This window comes from Panthera uncia, chromosome F1, assembly GCF_023721935.1.
Source record: "Panthera uncia isolate 11264 chromosome F1, Puncia_PCG_1.0, whole genome shotgun sequence".
NCBI classification, from domain to species: domain Eukaryota; kingdom Metazoa; phylum Chordata; class Mammalia; order Carnivora; family Felidae; genus Panthera; species Panthera uncia.
In genome coordinates this window covers 21800864-21820582 of record NC_064813.1, presented here as the reverse complement: position 1 = coordinate 21820582, position 19719 = coordinate 21800864, and the positions used below count along the sequence as shown (strand labels likewise).

Below are 19719 nucleotides of genomic sequence, written 5' to 3'. Positions count from 1 at the left end.
GTGTTTTTGTATTTTTTGGGTGGGTACCCAGTAGTGTACCTACCTATTTTTAACTTTTTGAGGAAACTCCATACTGTTTTCTACAGTGGCTGCCCAGTTTGCATTCTCACCAAAAGTGCAAGAGCATTCCTTTTTCTCCACATCCTTGCCAACACTCGTTGGTTTTTGTGTTTTAGATTTTAGCCATTCTGACAGGTGTGAGATAATATCTTATTGTAGTTTGGGTTTGCATTTCCTTGATGATGAATGATGTTGAACATCTCTTCATGTGTCTATCGGCCATTTGTGTGTCTTGTTTGGGGAAATATCTGTTCATTTTTAATTTTTAATTTTTATTTTTAATTGAATTATTTGTTTTGGGGTGTTAAATTGATAAGTTCTTTATATATTTTGGATACTAAACCTTTATCAGATATGTCATTTCCAAATATGATCTCCCATTTTGTAGGTTGCCTTTTAGTTTTGTTTATTGTTTCCTTTGCTGTGCAGAGCTTTTTATTTTTATGTAGTCCCAATAGGTTATTTTTGCTTTTACCCCTTACCTCAGGAGACATATCTAGAAAAATGTTGCAAAGGCCAATGTCAGAGAAATTACTGCCTGTGCTCTCTTCTAGTATTTTTATGGTTTCAGGTCTCACATTTATGTCTTTAATCCATTTTAATTTATTTTTCTGTATGGTGTAAGAAAGTGGTCCAGTTTCATTCTGCTGTCCAGTTTTCCCAGCACCATTTGGCAATCAGTAAATCTTCATCCCTCCTCTCTATGAATTCTTTATGAGATGATTTTAAGGACCTGGAACCCCAGGTTTGCATATGTTTATCAACAATTATGTGACTTTGGGCAATTTATTTTTTTAATCTTTAAATTTCTTTTCAAACATTTTTTTAAGTTTATTTTTAAGACAGAGAGAGTGGAGTGGGGCAGGGGCAGAGAGAGGGGGGGACAGAGTATCTGAAGCAGGCTCTGAACTGATAGCAGAGAGCCCAATGTGGGACTTGAATTCACAAACCATGAGATCAAGACCTGAGCTGAAGGCAGCCGCTCAACCAACTGAGCCACCCAGGCTCACCAAGGCAGTTTAAATCTCCGAAGTGGTCCTCGTTTTTCTTAGTAAAATAAGGAGGTTAGATTTTAAGTACTCTTTCAGGTCTAATATTCTTGGGTTCTCCATCTGTGCTTTGATAAATTCCAGCTCTCTTTGTTCACATCAATCCATTAATAAGTGTTATTCAGTGCTTACTGTGCACCCCTAGTACACTAAATACCTTCAAAGATCAGTCCGACTCTAATGATTCTCTCTTTTGAATGTTTAAGCAATTGATTGCAAACTTATTTAGCAATCAATCACCTACTGTTTGTTGTACCTCTTATGTTATCTTGTGTTATGTATTCCTTGTTTATTATTGAACACTTTTTAAAAAATATTCATGTACTTTATATTCTTAACTAGATTGTAAAATCACAAACTATATGTTACACTATACTTCTTGGTATCTTCTAGCTATAATATCTGGTACAAGGTTCTTAATAACTGCTAAATGGTCAATGAATAAAGGATGAAGAGTGTTGATGCATGTTGCAGATAAATATATGGAAAATGTTTACTGATACTCAGTTATCTATCAGGCACCAAACTAGCTGCCAGGAGATTGAGACTAACTGCATATAATGCTTGGCTTAAAGAAGCTTACAGAACCAGTATGGGGAGAAGACATGTAATAAATCAAAATAAAGGTGTTATTTTACTGAATGATATCCTAGAAATATACAGATTATCTATTTTAAAGCCTTATATAACTTACTCAGAAATTAATTGTGACTTTTGTTGCTATTTTATGTGAACTTTATTTAATTATATGTAAAAGGCCTTTCTAGACCTTCAGCCACTAATATTAATTACATTAAAATAAAGTATGATACATGTAGATAAAAATTGAATCTTGATTCAAGTGTTAGAAGTAGGTGATGGGCATGTAGCCATACATATTACTATTCCCTCTCCTTTTCATATGTTTGAAAATATTTAGAATACACATGAAAAATAAGTCACAAATAACATTAATAGAAAAATTCCAATTATGAAATAGAAACTGAGGTTTCAAAATATGGTTTTGTTTTTAGATTGAAGATGCTCAAGTTCAAGACACTGGTCGTTACACCTGTGAGGCAACAAATGTTGCTGGAAAAACTGAGAAAAACTATAATGTAAACATTTGGGGTAAGTGTGATTATATGTAATTCCTTCAAAATCAATCATAGGTAGACTTCCTGAACCTAAGCATATTGTTTATTAGAACTTTGACATGGGACACTTCTCCTCTCCTGCCTGAGCTTATACCTTTAGTTCTTGCAACCAGGATCTTCTAACGATCGAGCTTTCTCCATGAACTGATGATGGCTGGATCAATTGAAAGAGGTCAGAAGGCCAAATCATGCACATGGATTTTGTGTGTGACAGAGAGAACACCTGTGCTTGCTTGGTGGTGGGATTACTCTGCTGACCAGTGAGAAAAGCTGTCCTCACTTGAAATTCTACCATTTGTTACCAACTAAGATGATTCCTAGGAATTATCACAACTGTACTTGGCTATGACTATCTGCTAATTGTTAAAAAGTGCTCCAATTTCCAGTATATTCACCTTTATTTTATTTACTTGTTTAAATTCACTTATAACGTATCATGCCACATTTCTTCGATTGTATTTGTTTAAACTTTTTAACTGTTGAGATCATGAGCTGAAATTTATCTTTGATTTATAAAAGTTTATTCGAAACCACATTTTTAAAATCCAAATAGGTAGAAGAAGTCATTTGATTCCAGTGGAGAGCACATATCTTTTAAAACTTCAAAACCCTGAATTTATATGTAGAAAATAATTAATTATAAATCATTATCATTGAGGAAGGTTATGAGAAGTGCTATTATTCACCCCGTGAAATGATTAATTTACCTTTAAAGAGTACAATTTACTAAGTAGTAAATTTATTTACTACATATTAGTTATATATCATTAACATCTATCCCTACCTCCTTCCATCCTTTTTCTTTCTCCATTGCTCCTTCCCTTTCTTTCTCATTTCTTTCAAATGGGAAAAATATTCTTGTAACTCCCAGTCTGGACAAGACACTGAACTAAGTGTTGTCAAGTAAAGAAAGTGTTGTCAAGTGTTGAAAAAAAAGAGAAAAATTAGAGCTGATGATCAGTTAGAAAGTGAGGTGAGAAATTCATTTTTGCAATGGTATATTGAAGATGTGTATAGAGTGTCCCTGTGAAGCTGTCCTCTGTGCAGTCAGGAATACAGGCCTATAATTTAGGAGAGAGAGAAAAAAGAGTTAAAATGTAAAGGTGGAGACATGAGTATATATGTGGCAGTCAAGATCCCATAGAGAATAAGAAGAATGTGCACAGAAGAACACTGTAGACTCTCACACATACAATATAAAAAAAGAGACAGAAAAAGAAACACAAAGTGAGAAACTGAGAAGGAGCAGTCAAAGAGGTAGGGGAAAACTTGTGTCATGGAAACTGAGGACAATGGTGTTCCCAAAAGAAAAACATGGACAACAAACGAGTTGGACATATGGATGGGTAGGTGCATGAATGAATAATGTCACATATTGCAGAGAAATTAGACATGAACTACAAAGTGTAGTTTACAGAAGAGAACAATGCCCCTTTAAAGGAAAGCAATTTAATAGGGGAAAGCAGAATGCAGTAAATATAAGAATAAATGATTGAGGGGAGAAAGTTGAGACATCAAGGATAAATTCACTCAAAAAAATATTTATCATGTGCCTCTGTGTTCTAGGCACTATGCCTCATGTAGTCACAGAGAAGTTAATGAGAAAGACAAAGCCACTGGTCACACAGAACATGTAGCCTGCTGCTACATAAATATCTTTAAATAGACATTTAAAATTAAACCTCCTAAGAGATCATAGGAGTATTTGTGGGAAGACATATCAGGGCTCATGACATCTAATTGAGATTTTAAGGATAAGTAGGCATTAGCTCTCTGAAGAGGATGGAAGCATTACAAAGACCTGGAGAATACTGTCTGTGTTCACTGAGGCAAACATCATTCACTATGGAGCCTGGTATGGAGCTGAGGAGAATGAGAAGATCTTGGGTAGAAAAGGTTAAAAAGGGAAGATTGAAAAGAATGTCTAAAACCAATTTTTAAAGTAGGTATTTGATTCTTAAAGTGATAGGATACCATTTGAAAGGATTTATAGAAGGACTGGGGTATTCAGATCTGTATTTTGGGAATAAAACATATAAACTCTATTAGTATTTAAGAAATTGAATTAACAGAATTAATTTATCACGTGGAGAGGTGTGAAAACAAGAAGAGTAAAGGATGGATGTCACTGTGGGTTGGCCCTCTGGGCCATGTGGACAGTAGTGCCCTTTTCTCAGAGAAGGAAGGTGACTGAATTCAGTTGTGGGCAAGATGAGTTTGAAAGTGCCTCTGAGGCATCCAGATAGAGATGTTTAGTAGTCCGATACAAAAGTCTAGATCTCAGAGGGGGTCTACATTACAGATACAGATTTGCAAGTATTTATGTCAGTGGAAGCCACAGGAGTAGAGAAGGGTAGCATTTAGGTTGGAGAGGGTATACTTATAGTAGTGGCAATCTGTGTAATTGTCATTTTCTTCTGTAGAACTTTCTATCTGTGGTATAGGTGATGACAGAGTAAACTATACGATTCATCCAGAGAAAGAGAGTTGTCAAATAGGAAGGGCAATAGTGCAAGGCAGTTGAGAATATTGACAAAGGAGTAGTTGAAATTATTGATCATGAAATCTAAGCTAGATAGAGAAGTCAGTAAATAAGAGTAGGCAGCTGGATTGGGAGGTTCCTGAGAGGTGAAAAGACTTGAGATTCAATTAAGTCAATGAAATGAGAATTGGGAATAATTGAGTGAAAGAGCTACAAGGACGGAGCAGTAGGAGAAACGTAGAAGAGGAACATGAGGGAGAAAGGGATGAGCAAATCGAGGAAGTGGCGTCACGGTGGTTTGACTGGATATACATGTAGATGTTGAGTTCATACAGAATAATGGCAGATCTCCATGTGAAGAAGGATAGAAACAAGTGTCAAATTCTTCAATGAATACAAAAACAATGCTTAAGGGTGCCTGGGTGCTCAGTCGGTTAAGCATCTGCCTCCTGATTTCAGCTCAGTCATGATTTCATGGTCATGAGATTGAGCCCCGCCCACATTGGGCTCCATGCTGAGCGTGGAGCCTGCTTAAGATTCTCTCTCCTCCTCCCTCCCATCTTCCCTCGAAAAGAAAAGAAAAGAAAGAGAAGAGAAAAGGAAAGAAGAAGAATGGTGGGTTCACAGATGATGGTGAGGGAGAAAGAGAAGTAAATTGATGACATGAGCCTCAAAGGAATAGGCTTTCACGTGGGGGTGGTTGAAGTTGAACGGTGACTGGAAGCTGGATTGAAGGGTGAGGAGGATTCTCCCACTCCTCAGCTCCCAGGAGCTTGGAAAGCAAGCATCTGTCACCTGATAATACTGCAGCCAGAGAAGGATCTTGAGAGCAGAGTTCAGCCAGCAAATGCGGACTCAGCCTCCTTGAGAGAACCATGGGTAGTCAGGGTTCACTTGAAAGGTTCCAAAGAGAAACTAGAGGACAGTGGGGAGGAAGGCTATGCATTCTAGACCAGGTAACATAGCCATTTCTTAGATCCAACCCCTTGTGTCTGTTCTTTACTACAACATTGTAAGCGTGATATTTTCCAGTTCTCTTCAGCATCTGAGACATCAGAACTGGCTTGGCACAAATGACAGTTAAGTTTAAATTTGGTAGGTGCTTTAGATTTTGATGCAAGAAGTCTACTTATCTGTAATACATTTGCTTCTTTTTAGCCGCTCTGGATATTTTGTTAATTATGTTTTCTATCAGTGAAAACGGGAAGTCTGCTAATAGGTATTTAGTCTACATCTTACAGTTGACTTTTAATGTGGTATTGATATGTCAGCATCAAGTGCTAATTACTTCCTTGTGTCATTTGAGTGAGAACCTTTTTTTTTTTAATGTAAAGTATTACAGAAGTTTTATGTTAAGTTAATGTAAAAATTGTCTTTTTTCATCTTTCAGTACCACCAAATATTTATGGTTCTGATGAACTTGCTCAACTTACAGTCATTGAAGGGCATCTCATTAGTTTACTGTGTGAATCAAGTGGTATTCCACCCCCAAATCTCATTTGGAAGAAAAAAGGTCAGTTTTCACCCTTAACATTTATAAAATTAAATATAAATGTTAAATGAATTTATATTTTATATGACAAACATGTCACTTTATTAACAATGTCCCTGGGGTCTGCATACTAAAATACTAGATAGCAGGATTGCTTTATTTTAAATGTATAGCATGTGATACTTTTAGGATCTAGCTGAAAATCTTTAGTTTTGAATCTGTTCTCCAGAAAAAAAAATAATTTTCTGTATTAGTTGATTGCTTTTTAATCAAACGCATTATAGAGTGGTTCTAATGATCAAGAGTCCACCATTCAAAGAAGTCTTTTTTCTTCTTCAGAATAGCTTTAAAAAATATTTTCTATAACAAGCAACTTTGCTGTATTTGTGACAATTTTGCAGTGTTAGGATTGAATTCTGCAGTTGAACAAACTTTCAACTTACTCATCAACAAATATTTATATGTATCCATTACCTATCAGAGAGATCATGTATATTTTTAGTTGACTTTTAAAATCATTTTTGTGGGGCACCTGGGTGGCTCAGTGGATAAGCGTCCAACTTCAGCTCAAGTCATGAGCTCATAGTTCATGGGTTCGAGCCCCACATGGGGCTCTGTGCTGACAGCTCAGAGCCTGGAGCCTGCTTCAGATTCTGTATCTCCCTCTCTGTCTGCCCCTCCCTTTCTTGCTCTGTCTCTCTCTGTCTCTCTCTGTCTCTCTCTCAAAAATAAACATTAAAAAAATTAAATTAAAATCATTTTTACTGTTTTAATATTTTACTTTATTTTTCTGTTTTCTTTCAAATGCAATATTGATTGAAAGAAAAATTTGCAGAAGATAATCTTGATAAATATCTTCTCTTCTTTCTCTTCCTCATGCTCCTTCTTGTCTTGTTTTTCTTCTCCTCCTTCTCCTTTTCCTTCTTCTGTTTTCCCTCTCCTTCCTTCTCCTCCTCCTTCTTTTTGCATAGGATTGTTTTGCAGTGTCATCTGCCTTTTAGGTACTTGAACTAGGACGTAAATAAATATACTTATCAGAGTATATACACAAAATGTTGTATGTTTTTGCTTCATATTCTGCCATTTTGTTTTCTTTTCAGGCTCCCCAGTGCTGGCTGATTCTGCAGGGCGAGTCAGAACTTTATCCGGAGGCAGACAGTTACAGATCTCAATTGCTGAAAAATCTGATGCAGGGCTATATTCATGTGTGGCATCGAATGTTGCTGGAACTGCAAAGAAAGACTACAGTCTGCAAGTTTACAGTAAGTTATTGACTAACCAGACTTTGGCACAATTTTCTTTTAACCTTTCTGTCTTTCATATTTACTTTTTCTTTATATCTTTAAGATACATTCAAGGCAGTGTGATTATAATATACCTATCATGAGACCCACAAATTTAAATTGTGCTGACATAAACAAAAAACAGTTGCTTACTTCTGTTATTTATTTAGCAATACAGCTGTCTACTCTGCATCAGCTTGCCAATGGCAGACGCATCGATCTGGTTGTATTGTGTTGTGGGCAGGATAGTGGATGTGTGGAATGGGGAGAGATAGCATTGTATCATAGGGTATATTTGCAGTATGTAAAAATACCTTATTTTAAAGATTAACTTATATATGATTTGAATGTTTTAAATATTTAAATTATCTCATTTAACTTTTACATGAGCTATGATAGGAAGCAAAATTAATGCCTCCATTTAAAAGTGTGGAAACCATAGAGGTTTCTATGACTGGCCAAGGTCACACAGCTCGATTGTGGTAAAAGTGGCACTAGAACACAAGGTTACTAACACTGGCCCATTTTTCTTCCCCCCCACACATATTTATTAGTAATGGTCTAATTTTTTTTCTTAGAATCAGTATCAGGTAAATTTAGCTGCAAAACTACAGAATAACTGGCGGTCAGTGGCTTAACCAATTAGAGACTTATTTTCTCATATAATGAGAAGCCCGAGGTTGGCAGTCACTGAGGTTGGTCAGAACCTTAACTCATATCAGGACAGGAGGGCGAGGATTCTCCTGGCCCTTCCTTTGTGGTATCAACATCATTGCTGCAACTGTGGTATCAAGTCCACATTGAAGGCAAAAATAAAGGTAAGGAGTGGTATTTTTTCCTTTCATCAGGAGAGCAAAAGTATTCCAGACCCATTCCCCTCACCCCCTATGCCTACCCAGCCGATCTTTATTTAGATTTTATAGGCCTGAATTGATTCATGTGACCACCTCAAGTTTTAGCAATAGTCTCAGCTTTTCCAGCTCCCATAGTGGAAGTTAGAAGGAAGAAAGGAATTCATTGTGAGCGAGGCTCCTGTATCTATTTTAATGTTAGTCCTAGGAAGACTTCTGTAAATTAGGGCTATGAATGACAGGTTCAAATATTTGTGTAACTTGTCAAAAAGCAGGGAAAGTAGCAAACACAGAATTCTTTTTTTACTGTGTTGATAGTTTATTCTAAGCATGAAACCATTTAGAAACATTGGAGAAGAATTCAACATCTCAATATAGCAGTGCTATCTGTTAGCTTTGGGTCTCTTCTTTAGTAGTTAATATTCGACATCAAAAATGAATTTAACTTTGATAATAATTCCTATGCAAGACTTGAAGCAGACATTTCCTACTTTATTATTTTTTTTCTTTTTTCTTTAGTTCGACCAACAATATCTAATAGTGGCAGCCACCCTACTGAAATTATTGTGACTCGAGGGAAGAGTGTTTCCTTGGAGTGTGAGGTGCAGGGTATTCCTCAACCAAAAGTGACCTGGATGAAAGATGGCCGCCCCTTGACCAAGGGAAGGGGAATGGAAATATTGGATGAAGGTCGCATCCTTCAGCTGAAGAACATTCATGTATCTGATACAGGCCGTTATATGTGTGTTGCTGTGAATGTAGCAGGAATGGTTGACAGAAAATACGACTTAAGTGTACATAGTAAGTATAAAGAAGCTCAATAAGTCTATTCACTGGCTCTTATAGTCTATAGCATCCTGGATAGGAGATTTAAACCTTCTGTGTTGAGTCTTTTATTTATAGCCTATGATTTTCTACATATGTACCTCTTTTCTGGATCAGTCCCATCATTTATCCTTCTATACCTGACCTCCCATTTCTTAGCTTGCTGAAACAGGCATATATTGGATAATCTATTAGAAAAGCACATAGTGAAGTAGATATGATTGTCTAATTATCTTCTTCAAGTACTTTTGGTTCAGTGCTATCCCAAGTAATATTCCTTAAGTCTGTTTTCCAAATTTGCTGTCTTGGTTTGAACAAGCCTAGGTTCCTTAGAGCTTACGGACTCAGCATCAGTTGTTCATGAGTTTTACCAAAGTCAGCTTTAATATTTTAATTATTGAATCATGAATGTCAATACGAATACACCAAACATACATGTACTCAGGGACAGTTTTTTGTATGCATATAATTTGAATTGCAATTTTAATTTTTTCTTTGTTTTTTTAATTCAGTTTATTTAAACAAAAATAATTTGCCACCCCACCCCACCCCCACACACACACACCACACACACACCTTTGACAACCATCAGTCTATTCTCTGTGTCTATAAACTTGGTTGTATTTATTTGTTTGTTTTTAGATTCCACATCTAAGAGCTATCATACAGAATTCGTCGTTCTCTGTCTGACTTATTTCACTTAGCATAATGCCCTTGAGGTAGTTTTGTTCTTTTTTTATGGCTGAACAATAATCCATTGTATATAAATCCTTTAATTTCTTTATCTATTCATCCATCAATGGACACAGGTTGTTTCCATTGCTTGGCTATGGTAAATAATGCTGCAATGAACATGTGGGGCATATATTTTTTCAAGATAGTATTTTCATTTTCTTCATATAAATACCTAGAAGTAAATTGCTGAATCACATGGTGGTTCTATTTTTAATTTTTTAAGGAACTTCAGAAAACCTGTTTCTCATCATGGCTGCACCAGTTTACATTCCCACCAACAGTGCACAAGCATTCTCTTTTCTCTTCATCCCCCCTCATTGTTATTTTTTGTCTTTTTGATAATAACCTTTCTAACAGGTGTGAGGTGATATTGCATTGTGCTTTTGATTTGTATTCCCTATTGATTAATAATGTTGAGTACCTTTTCATGTACCTATTGGCCATCTGTATGTCTTTTTTTTTTTTTTTTTTTTTTGATGTTTATTTTTGAAGGAGAGAGAGACAGAGCGTGAGGGGGAAGGGGCAGAGAGAGAGGGAGACACAAAATCTGAAGCAGGCTCCAGGCTCTGAACTGTCAGCACAGAGCCCAACACAGGGCTCAAACCCATAAACCACGAGATCATGACCTGAGCCAAAGTCGGAGGCTTAACCAACTGAGCCACTCAGGCGCCCCTGTATGTCTTTTTTTTGGAAAAATGTCTATTCATATACTTTTCCCATTTTTAATTGGATTGTCTGTTTTGGGCTATTGAATTGTATGAGTTCTTTATATATTTTGTATATTAACACCCTATCATATATATGATTTACAAGTAATTTTTCCTGTTTGGTAGGTTGCCTTTTCATTCTGTTGATTATTTCCTTTGCTGTGCAGAAGCTTTTTACTTTGATCTAGTCCCAATAGTTCATTTCTGCTTTTGTTGCTTTTGTTTTTGGTGTCACATTCAAAAATCATCTTAATATCCTATGTCAAGGGGCTTACTGTCTATGTTGCCTTCTAGGAGTTTTATGTTTTCATGTCTTGCATTCAAGTCTTTAATTCATTTGAGTTAGTTTTCATGTATGGTGTCAGATAGTGGTCCAATTTCATTAGTTTGCATTTGGCTATCCAATTTTCCTAGCACCATTCATTGAAGAGACTGTCTTTTCCCCATTGGATATTCCTGGCTCCTTTGTCATGAATTAATTGACCATATATGAGTGGGTTTGTTTCTGGGGTCTCTATTCTGTACCATTGATTTTTTTGTCTGTTTTTATGCCAATACCTTGCTGTTTTAATTGCTATAGCTTTGTAGAATAGTTTGAAATTAAGTAGCGTGATGCCTCCAGCTTTGTTCTTTCTCAAGATTGCTTTGGCTATTTGGGTTTTTTTGTGGTTCCATATAAATTTTCGGATTGTTGATTCTATTTCTGTGGAAAATACCATTGGAATTTTGATAGGGATTGCATTGAATCTGTAGATTAGTTAGTATGGACATTTTGATAATATTAATTCCTCAATCCTTTTATTTGTGCCTTCTTCAGTTTCTTTCATTATTGTCTTATAGTCTTCAACATACAGGTCTTTCACTTCAGTGGTTAATTTATTCCTATGTATTTTATTCTTTCTGATACAATTGTAAGTGGGATTGTTTCTTTGTTTCACTCTCTGATACTTAATTATTAATGTATAGAAATGCGATAGATTTTGTGTATTGACTTTGTATCCTGCAACTTTAATGAATTCATTTATTAGTTTTAACAGGTTTTGGATGGAATCTTTAGGAATTGCAATTTTTAAATCTATAGAAACAACGATAAATTTAATAGACACAATCTTATAAGTTGAATCCAATTAGGACATGCACAACATCCAGTATTAATAACCTGTGGTTTGCAGCCAGTGTATGAGCCAAAGTTAACAGAATCAGAATGTAAAAGAAAAGAGGTTTCAATATAAAGCATCTTTTTCTGTTAGATTACTTTTAATTTTTAGGATTAGAATTATTTGTTAGAAAATTCTGCCCATAAGGAGGTCATAAATCCATATTAGAGATTTACCAGACAAGATGAATGACTCAGAAAAATATTCACCACCAAGAGAATAATGGCGTGAAAGTCATTTACTGCTATGAGTGGGGAAAAAGTGACATTTTTTACCTCCAGCAAAGTCACACTAAAAATGCTGCTGCTACTAATAAGCTCATTGTTGTGGTTGCTTATTTTGCTTACTGTTCACCAGAAAATGGAAGTCTAATTATTAGCCATAGGCTGTTGAGGATTTGGTTTTTGATATATATTAGCTACTTTATCTTCCTTTTCTTGTTTGTTTTATCTTACAGCCCCTCCAAGCATCATAGGAAACCATGGGAAACCTGAAAATATCAGTGTCGTGGAAAAGAACTCAGTGTCCCTGACTTGTGAAGCTTCCGGAATTCCCCTGCCTTCGATTACCTGGCTTAAAGATGGGTGGCCTGTCAGCCTTAGCAGTTCTGTGAGAATTCTCTCAGGTATTAGGAATTTTCATAGCCTGATAATCTGGATGGCTTCCTATGGCTACAGTTTCTCCTTAATTTCTCTCTTTTATTTTTTCTTTTTGATCTAATTGTTTACTATATTTCTGGTCATATTAAGAAAAAATATTTACAAGGACATCAGAAGCTCTATGAAAAGGGGGAGAAATCTGTAAATATCTCTAGATCCTTTTAAAAAAGAAATCACGGCACTTTCTTATTACTTAAATCATGGGGATGTCAGAACATTCATGCTGCAGTAAGTACCAATCAATTTGAAAAGTGAGGAATGAAGAGAAATACTGAAAATGAAGCCAGAGTCTAGAATGAATCATATTTTATAACAAATCTCCATAACCAAGGATTTCATTTGAGTGAGTTTTATATTTTCAGGATGGGTTAGTTTCCTATGAGCCAGGACTTTGTCATTAATGTAAAAGGGATATTCAGCTTCTCCCTCATCTGATTATGTAAAAAAATCTATTGGTTTGTCCTTTATAAACCAGGGTAAGCATGCAGAGAGGTGTCTCAAGGCCATGCCACAGGAGTCTGCGCTTAGCTCTTTTAGGAATGAGTCTGTGCTTCACTCTTTAGGTCTTACACAGACCAAGAAAACAATCTTGCCAAGCTGTGGTTAATAAAGGGCTTGGATACTGAGAAGAATACATAATATGCTGAATGAAGGCATCTGAATTCAAACACACCTCACCCTGAAACTTTTGAGTTAAGCCTAACAAAATGAAGTCAAACTTCTGCACTTACATTAAAAGCATGATGATGGGGGCATCTGGATGAGTCAGTCGGTTAAACTCCCAACTCTTGGTTTTAGCTCAGGTCATGATTTCACGGTTTTGTGAGTTAGAGCCCTGAATCGGGCTCTGAGCTGCTAGCACAGAGCCTCCTTAGGATTCTCCCTCTTTCCCTCCCTCCCTCTCTCTCTCTCTCTGTCTCTCTCTGCCCCTCCCCCACTTGCGTTGTCTCTCTCTCTCTCTCTCTCAAAATAAATAAACTTAAAAATTTTTTTTAAATGATGAAAATTAGGGTGAAATATAGCTCCCGAATTTTTCAAGAAGAGCTCTGAATTGTGTTTGTGATTCAGTATACATTAACAGTGTAATGTGGTCATCAAGAAAATAAATCCAGTATTTTGCCACATTAATAAAAGATATTTTCATTAATTAAAAAAAGAAAGAGACCAATTGTATTCTGGACTTAACTTACTCACTAGGAAGACTGGAAGGACCTATTGATAATATTTTTTTAAAAAGGTAACCATGATAGTACATTATTGCAAAATAATTTACATTTCTGATTGTATTTAAGGTGGAAAAATAAACCGTATGTAACGTTATGGTTACATAGTGAAAATTAAATTTAAAGACTTGAAGAACCATGGTGCAGAAAAGAATTATGTTGGTTGTGTCTAGTTCCAGAGGCTAAAAGTAATGCCAGTTTATGGAAGATTCTAGGGACAGATTTGGGTCTGAATATAAACAACTTAAAAAATAGTTATATTGTTAAAAGTTAAGATGAACTGTTCTTAAGAGTAAGTGACCTCTTGCCTCTAAATTTGTTCAAAGTTTCAATTCCCACTTTTGAAGACTTTTTCAGATAAGATCCTTTCCTAGTTTTGAATTAGTTCTAAATATCCTAAGGTCCCTCTGTTTTTTTAAGGTGTTGGTCTATAAATGATAGGACCTTGATGAAGAATTTATATTGCTATAATTATTGTATTTATTGCCTATAATACTCACTAAATTTACAATTCCAAAAAAGTAACTTTGTTAACTTCTATTTCTTCACCTATAAAGTGAAGACATTAATAATATTTGCCTCTTAGGGCTTTTGTAAAGTTGAAATGAGTTCATATATGTAAATCAGTTAACACAAGCATCCAATACATGTTCAGTATTGCCATAGACAGTCAAGTAAAAGGTTTGGGTGTCCCTGTCCTGGGAAATTTTCCTATTTCCTTACTATATTACTTTCCTCTGCACAGGAGTCCTAGTCTCTATTGATCTTAGGAAATGCATACGAATGATAAAGGCTTTATTACAATTTGGCTACCAAAAACCTGAACACATTATCTTCTTGTCTTGAAATTATCCTCATAGTTTTGGCTTCTTTTTTTTTTTAATTCTCAATTGCTGAAAAAGTAGGAACTCTTTTTAAATATAATAGCTACACCAGGGCTCCTGAAATGAAAAAGGCGAGATAGTAGTGATGTACTGCTATCACAAAGAGTGATATGCTCTGGCTTATTCTAGATTTACAGGAGTGGTGTTTTGGTTTTATTTAGTCTTGTTTTGCTTGACAAGCAGCTGGAGATCCCCGAGTGAACACATTAAAAGTATTTGACCTCGTGGCGTTGCCAAAAGAGTCATTCAGTTTTACAGTCTGAACATGTGTATTGTGCAATAGATGAATGAGAATCAGATGAATGGCATATGACTTGCTTGGTCCTTGGTCTGCTGCACACTTCTGTTTCATTAAGATTAGTTCTCCTGAGACTAAATACAGATTTTCTGAAAGCAATATGTTTGTGAAGGTCATTGTTTTGAAGTTATCTGCCAAGAACAGATAGCTGCTATAAAAATTTAATAGGTACAAGAAACATCTCCATTTAAGTATAACTTATCGTCAGATCTTTTGTTTCTCACTGGATTAAGTGAGAGGACCAGGAAACAAAAGAAAGATCATGAGATTTAGGAGGTTAAGGTTTGCAGAGCTAGAAATAACTCATAAAAGTTGTATTGTGTTAATATCTCTCAGCTGGAATCATATTATGGTCTCACTAACTTGGCGGTGAGTACCTGAATCCCTGCCGAATTAACACAAGTTTTTTTGACATGTTTACCTAATTTCTGTATTTAACTTTCTTTATTTAAATTCAGTTCAGAAAAAAAAAAAGATTGAATTCAGGTAATCAACTTTGTCTAAATAAGTTACTACCTAGCTCACCTTTCAACGGGTTGAAGATAGGAAGGTTGCTTACAGGAAAAGCTCAGTGACATCTTGTGTTTATAAAAACAAAGCAGATGGACTCTCCTGAGAAATCCAGAGCCAGGTGAATATTTACATGAAAATTCCATGTTTAACCATTTCCATTTTTTTAGTTCAAATTCAGAGTACTAAGCAAAAATGTACCAGGTAGAAAAGTATTACAAAATCTAAGACATGAGTTACTTTTTTTTCCTTAGAATGTACTTCTCAAATGGTTTCAAGGACTCTCCTCTCAGTGTGCCTTAGTTTTCTTCAAGCTTTGCTTCAGCCCATTTACTGGCTCCTCTTCCTTTGTCCTTCAGGGTGTGACTAGACCCTTCAGCATATCAGAGCCTCCCTCTCAGTCTACAAGCATTTCATAGATGCAGAATCTTTTGTCCCTACATAGAAGTACAAAACATAAAATGTAACAAAAGCAGAGTTGTGCTAGTCAGTCAAGTGACGCCCACAGACTTTGATCGAAATGATTCTAGGACTCCATGATACTCAGGTGAAGACCAGTAGTTGGTCTTCATGGTTTCCCCCATTCCTTATAGAGTGATGTCACCATAGTCTGGGTTACTTGTGTAGTTCTCTTTCTCACATTCCCATTTCATATGCCCAGTGGCAAACTGGGAATCTTTTCCTAAATGTCCTCTCACAGTTGTCTTTCTAAAGCACAGATCACATCATGACGTTTTTTTGTTTACACACTTCCATAGCTTTTAGTGAGCACGATAAAGTCCCAATTCCATAGCAAAGCATTCAAGGGGCCAAAGCGTCTGGCCCTACTCCAACTAGTCTTATCTCTTAATATTGGCTTCACCTGCTCTGATTCTTTTTTTTTTTTTTTTTTTTAGAGAGACAAAGAGGGAGTGAGTGGGGAGGAGGGGCAGAGAGAGAGAGAGAGAGAGAGAGAGAGAGAGAGAATCTCAAGCCGTCTCCACCCTCAGCTCGGAGCCCAATGCAAGACTCAGTCTCATAACCCTTGGATCATGACCTAAGCTGAAATCAAGAGTCAGACACTCAACCTACTGAGTCACCCAGGCTTCCCTCACCTTTAAGTACCACAACCCACATCTGTTTTTTCCTGTACTACCTCATTCATAGTCTACTTAACAGTGGTTTCTCTCAACTCCTCTATGTGTTAGCGTATATTTGCCTTTTAAGATTATGTTCAAACATCGCCTCTCTGAAACTCTGTTTCTTGCCTGCTGTCACCTAGCATTGTATTTATGTTTTTATCCATTCAACCAAAAAATTATTCTGAATTACCTTTTCTGTTTCATATAGACTTAAAACATGATTTAAAAAAGATACTTGACTTAAATGAATGTTTAAGGCCTTTGAAGCATATTGACTGAATTTTATCTAAATTGAGCATTAGTTGGCCAACTTGTAAAGTTATCGATTTCTTTTTGAGTCATCTGGTGGTTTGCTTCTCTAGGAGGCAGGACTCTGCGGTTGATGCAGACCAGAATAGAAGATGCGGGACAGTATACTTGTGTTGTAAGAAATGCAGCTGGTGAAGAAAGAAGAATCTTTGGGCTTTCAGTACTAGGTATTTTTATAATTTTCAGTTGGCTTAATGCATTCTGTATGTACATTTAAAATTTATCTACAGCTTGATCTCACATTCATATATTCTTTGGCCCCTGGGCTGATACTTTTGGCAATAATTCAGTGTTAGAATAATTTTGGATGTAATTAGTTGGATTAAAATGCCTGAAATGCCATGTCTTTTCAGTTCACAATTGTTCAACAATATTTTAAGACTCTGATAACTTGTTTCATGTGAATATTTATCAGAGTTACAGTGGGAGAAATAAATGTCTAATAAATGTTCTTATCAACTTGTTGGCATTTTTATCCAGACTTCATAACTTATGTTACAATAAAATTCATTATAAGTGAATTCATGGCATATAACTTTATACTATATCTAAAAATTGGAATTGATCAAAATAATGTTATGACATTATTCTAGTAAACAAATAATGAGAATTTGGGGATTTGTTTTAAAGGTTATAGCTTATAAAAATATAAACAAAGATGCTTATAAAATAATAATCCTGCTGTTAGAATAGTTGCTTACTTTTCTGTTTTTTTCTGCATTTAACCTTTTTTTTTTTTTTAGTGCCACCTCGCATTGTGGGCGAAAATACATTGGAAGACATGAAGGTCAAAGAGAAACAGAGTGTTACACTGACTTGTGAAGTGACAGGTAAGGGACTTAGCTCGTGTATTCCTGCTGTTCCTCCACTCACTGATTATTTATTGCCTCCACTATGTATCTTAATTAGTTGAGAAAAAAGTCAAACTACTATCATAAGCATTTGAAATTGAATTCTAGTTGAGTAGAGCCAATAGAAGTATAGGAGGAAATTTCTAAGATTCTCTGGAGATGAGAATATTCCAGGGTGCCTGGGTAGCTCAGTCGGTTAAGCATCTGACTCTTGATTTCAGCTCAGGTCACGATCTCCCCGTTTGTGAGATCCAGCCCTGTATCAGGCTCTGCACTGGCAGCGCGGAGCCTACTTAGGATTCTCTCTCTCCTTCTGTCTGCTCCTCCCCCTCTCAAAATAAATAAATAAGCTTTAAAAAAACAAAAGAATACCCCTACACTGAGGAAAGGAAGAAAGAAGGGGTGGGTGGGGGAGAAAAGAAGGACACATAGGTCTTTTCTTTCAATTCAATAAATTGTCTTTTTAAAAATTCTGCTTCTCCTTGTATATAGAGAAACAGAAAAGATATATACAATATATGTATATACATATATACACACACATACATAGATAAAGAAAGTGTGATGTACACACACACACACACATTTTCTTTATCCATTCACCTGTCAATAGACACTTAAGTTGTTTTCATATTTTACCTATTGTGAATAATACTGCAGTAAACATGGGAGTACAGATATCTTTTTAAGACAGTGGCTTTGGTTTTTTTTAAATATATGCCCAGAAGGAGAATTGCTGAATCATGTGGTATTACTATTTTTAATTTTTTGAGATCTCCACAATGTTTTCCAAAGTGGCTATGCCAATTTACATTCCCACCAACAGTGCATAATTGTTCCCTTTTCTCACATCCTCGTCAATACTTGTTATCTCTTGTCCTTTTGATAACAGTCATTCTAACAAGTGTGACGTAATATCTCACAGTGGTTTTGATTTGCATTTCCCAATGATTAGTGATGTTGAACATCTTTTCATGTACCTATTTGTCATCTGTATGTCTTCTTTGGAAAAAATGTCTATTCTGGTCCCTTGCCAGTTATTAAATTTTATTATTTGTTGTTATTTGCTATTAAGGTCTTTATATATTCTAGATATTAATCCCTCATCAGATATGTGGTATGCAAATGTTTTCCCCCATTCCATAGGTTGCCTTTTTATTTTGCCAATGATTTCTTTTGCTGGGCAGAAGCTTTTTAGTTTAGGACTCCCGTGTCATAGACTCTGGGTCTGGAGTTCTCTCTTGTCCAGCAAGAGAGTGGATGCAGGATTGAAATGCCAGAGAGGGTAATGTCCAAGAGGAGACAAGAGCCCTGAATAAGGGTCCTTGCTCTGTTTTTATTAGGATCAGAAATCTTACCAGCGTGATGGGCATGCACAAAGAGACAATGAAACTGTGAACATTAGGGGTTTGGGTCAATACAAAATAAAATTCTGGTGCTGGGTGGAAGGTTGTTTACAGCAGATGTGAGGCACCGCCTCTGTTTACCTAAACTGGCCTAGGGACAAGAAAGAGCATGCTACTTCAGGGTTAATAAGACAACCATTCTTTTGCTAATTAGCTCCACTCCAGGCAACTTGCCCTGCTGTGGTCTATAGCCTTGTTTATCTGTTTTTGTCCTTCCTTCCAGTGAAAGCAGCTTTCTGCTATTGTACTAAATTGGAGGGTGTTTCTGCTCTGAAACCTAATCTTGTTTACCTCACCTTGGATGTTTTCATCCTGAGATTTCCTGTTCCTATACCTTTGTCCTATTCTGAGGGCCTTTGCCCTGTTCACCTAATCTTGTTTACCCAAACTTGGGTGTGTTCATCTTGTGGCTTTCTAATTCTTTATGCCTTGTTAACCCATCAGTGCAAGCTCAGGGAATTCCTAAGCTTATTCCCTACAGTTCCCCCTTTTTTTTGTTTTTCTTGGTTCTTCTAGTTTAGTGTTTGAGGACCGTCATAATGAGCTCCTGGTCCTTTTGCTTTTGGATGGTTTGGAGGGTGATTCTGCAAATACGTAAAAAGAGACACAGTAAAAGCATTCCACTTCCCAGAGTTATCCACAGTTTAAGATGAGTGCTGGCTGTAAGTGAGAAAGGATTTA

At 36.1% G+C, this 19719-nt stretch overlaps 1 protein-coding gene across 1 annotated transcript in view; it reads left to right on the top strand.

Annotated features, from left to right (window-relative positions):
* The window catches only part of HMCN1 (hemicentin 1), a 463881-nt gene that overhangs the window by 313978 nt on the left and 130184 nt on the right, over positions 1-19719 (top strand). The window contains exons 42-48 of the mRNA XM_049634070.1: positions 2123-2219; positions 6118-6240; positions 7320-7481; positions 8873-9154; positions 12235-12402; positions 16835-16948; positions 17525-17611. Of these exons, the coding sequence (XP_049490027.1) occupies positions 2123-2219; positions 6118-6240; positions 7320-7481; positions 8873-9154; positions 12235-12402; positions 16835-16948; positions 17525-17611 (1033 nt within the window). The remainder of the gene's footprint in view (positions 1-2122; positions 2220-6117; positions 6241-7319; positions 7482-8872; positions 9155-12234; positions 12403-16834; positions 16949-17524; positions 17612-19719) is intronic.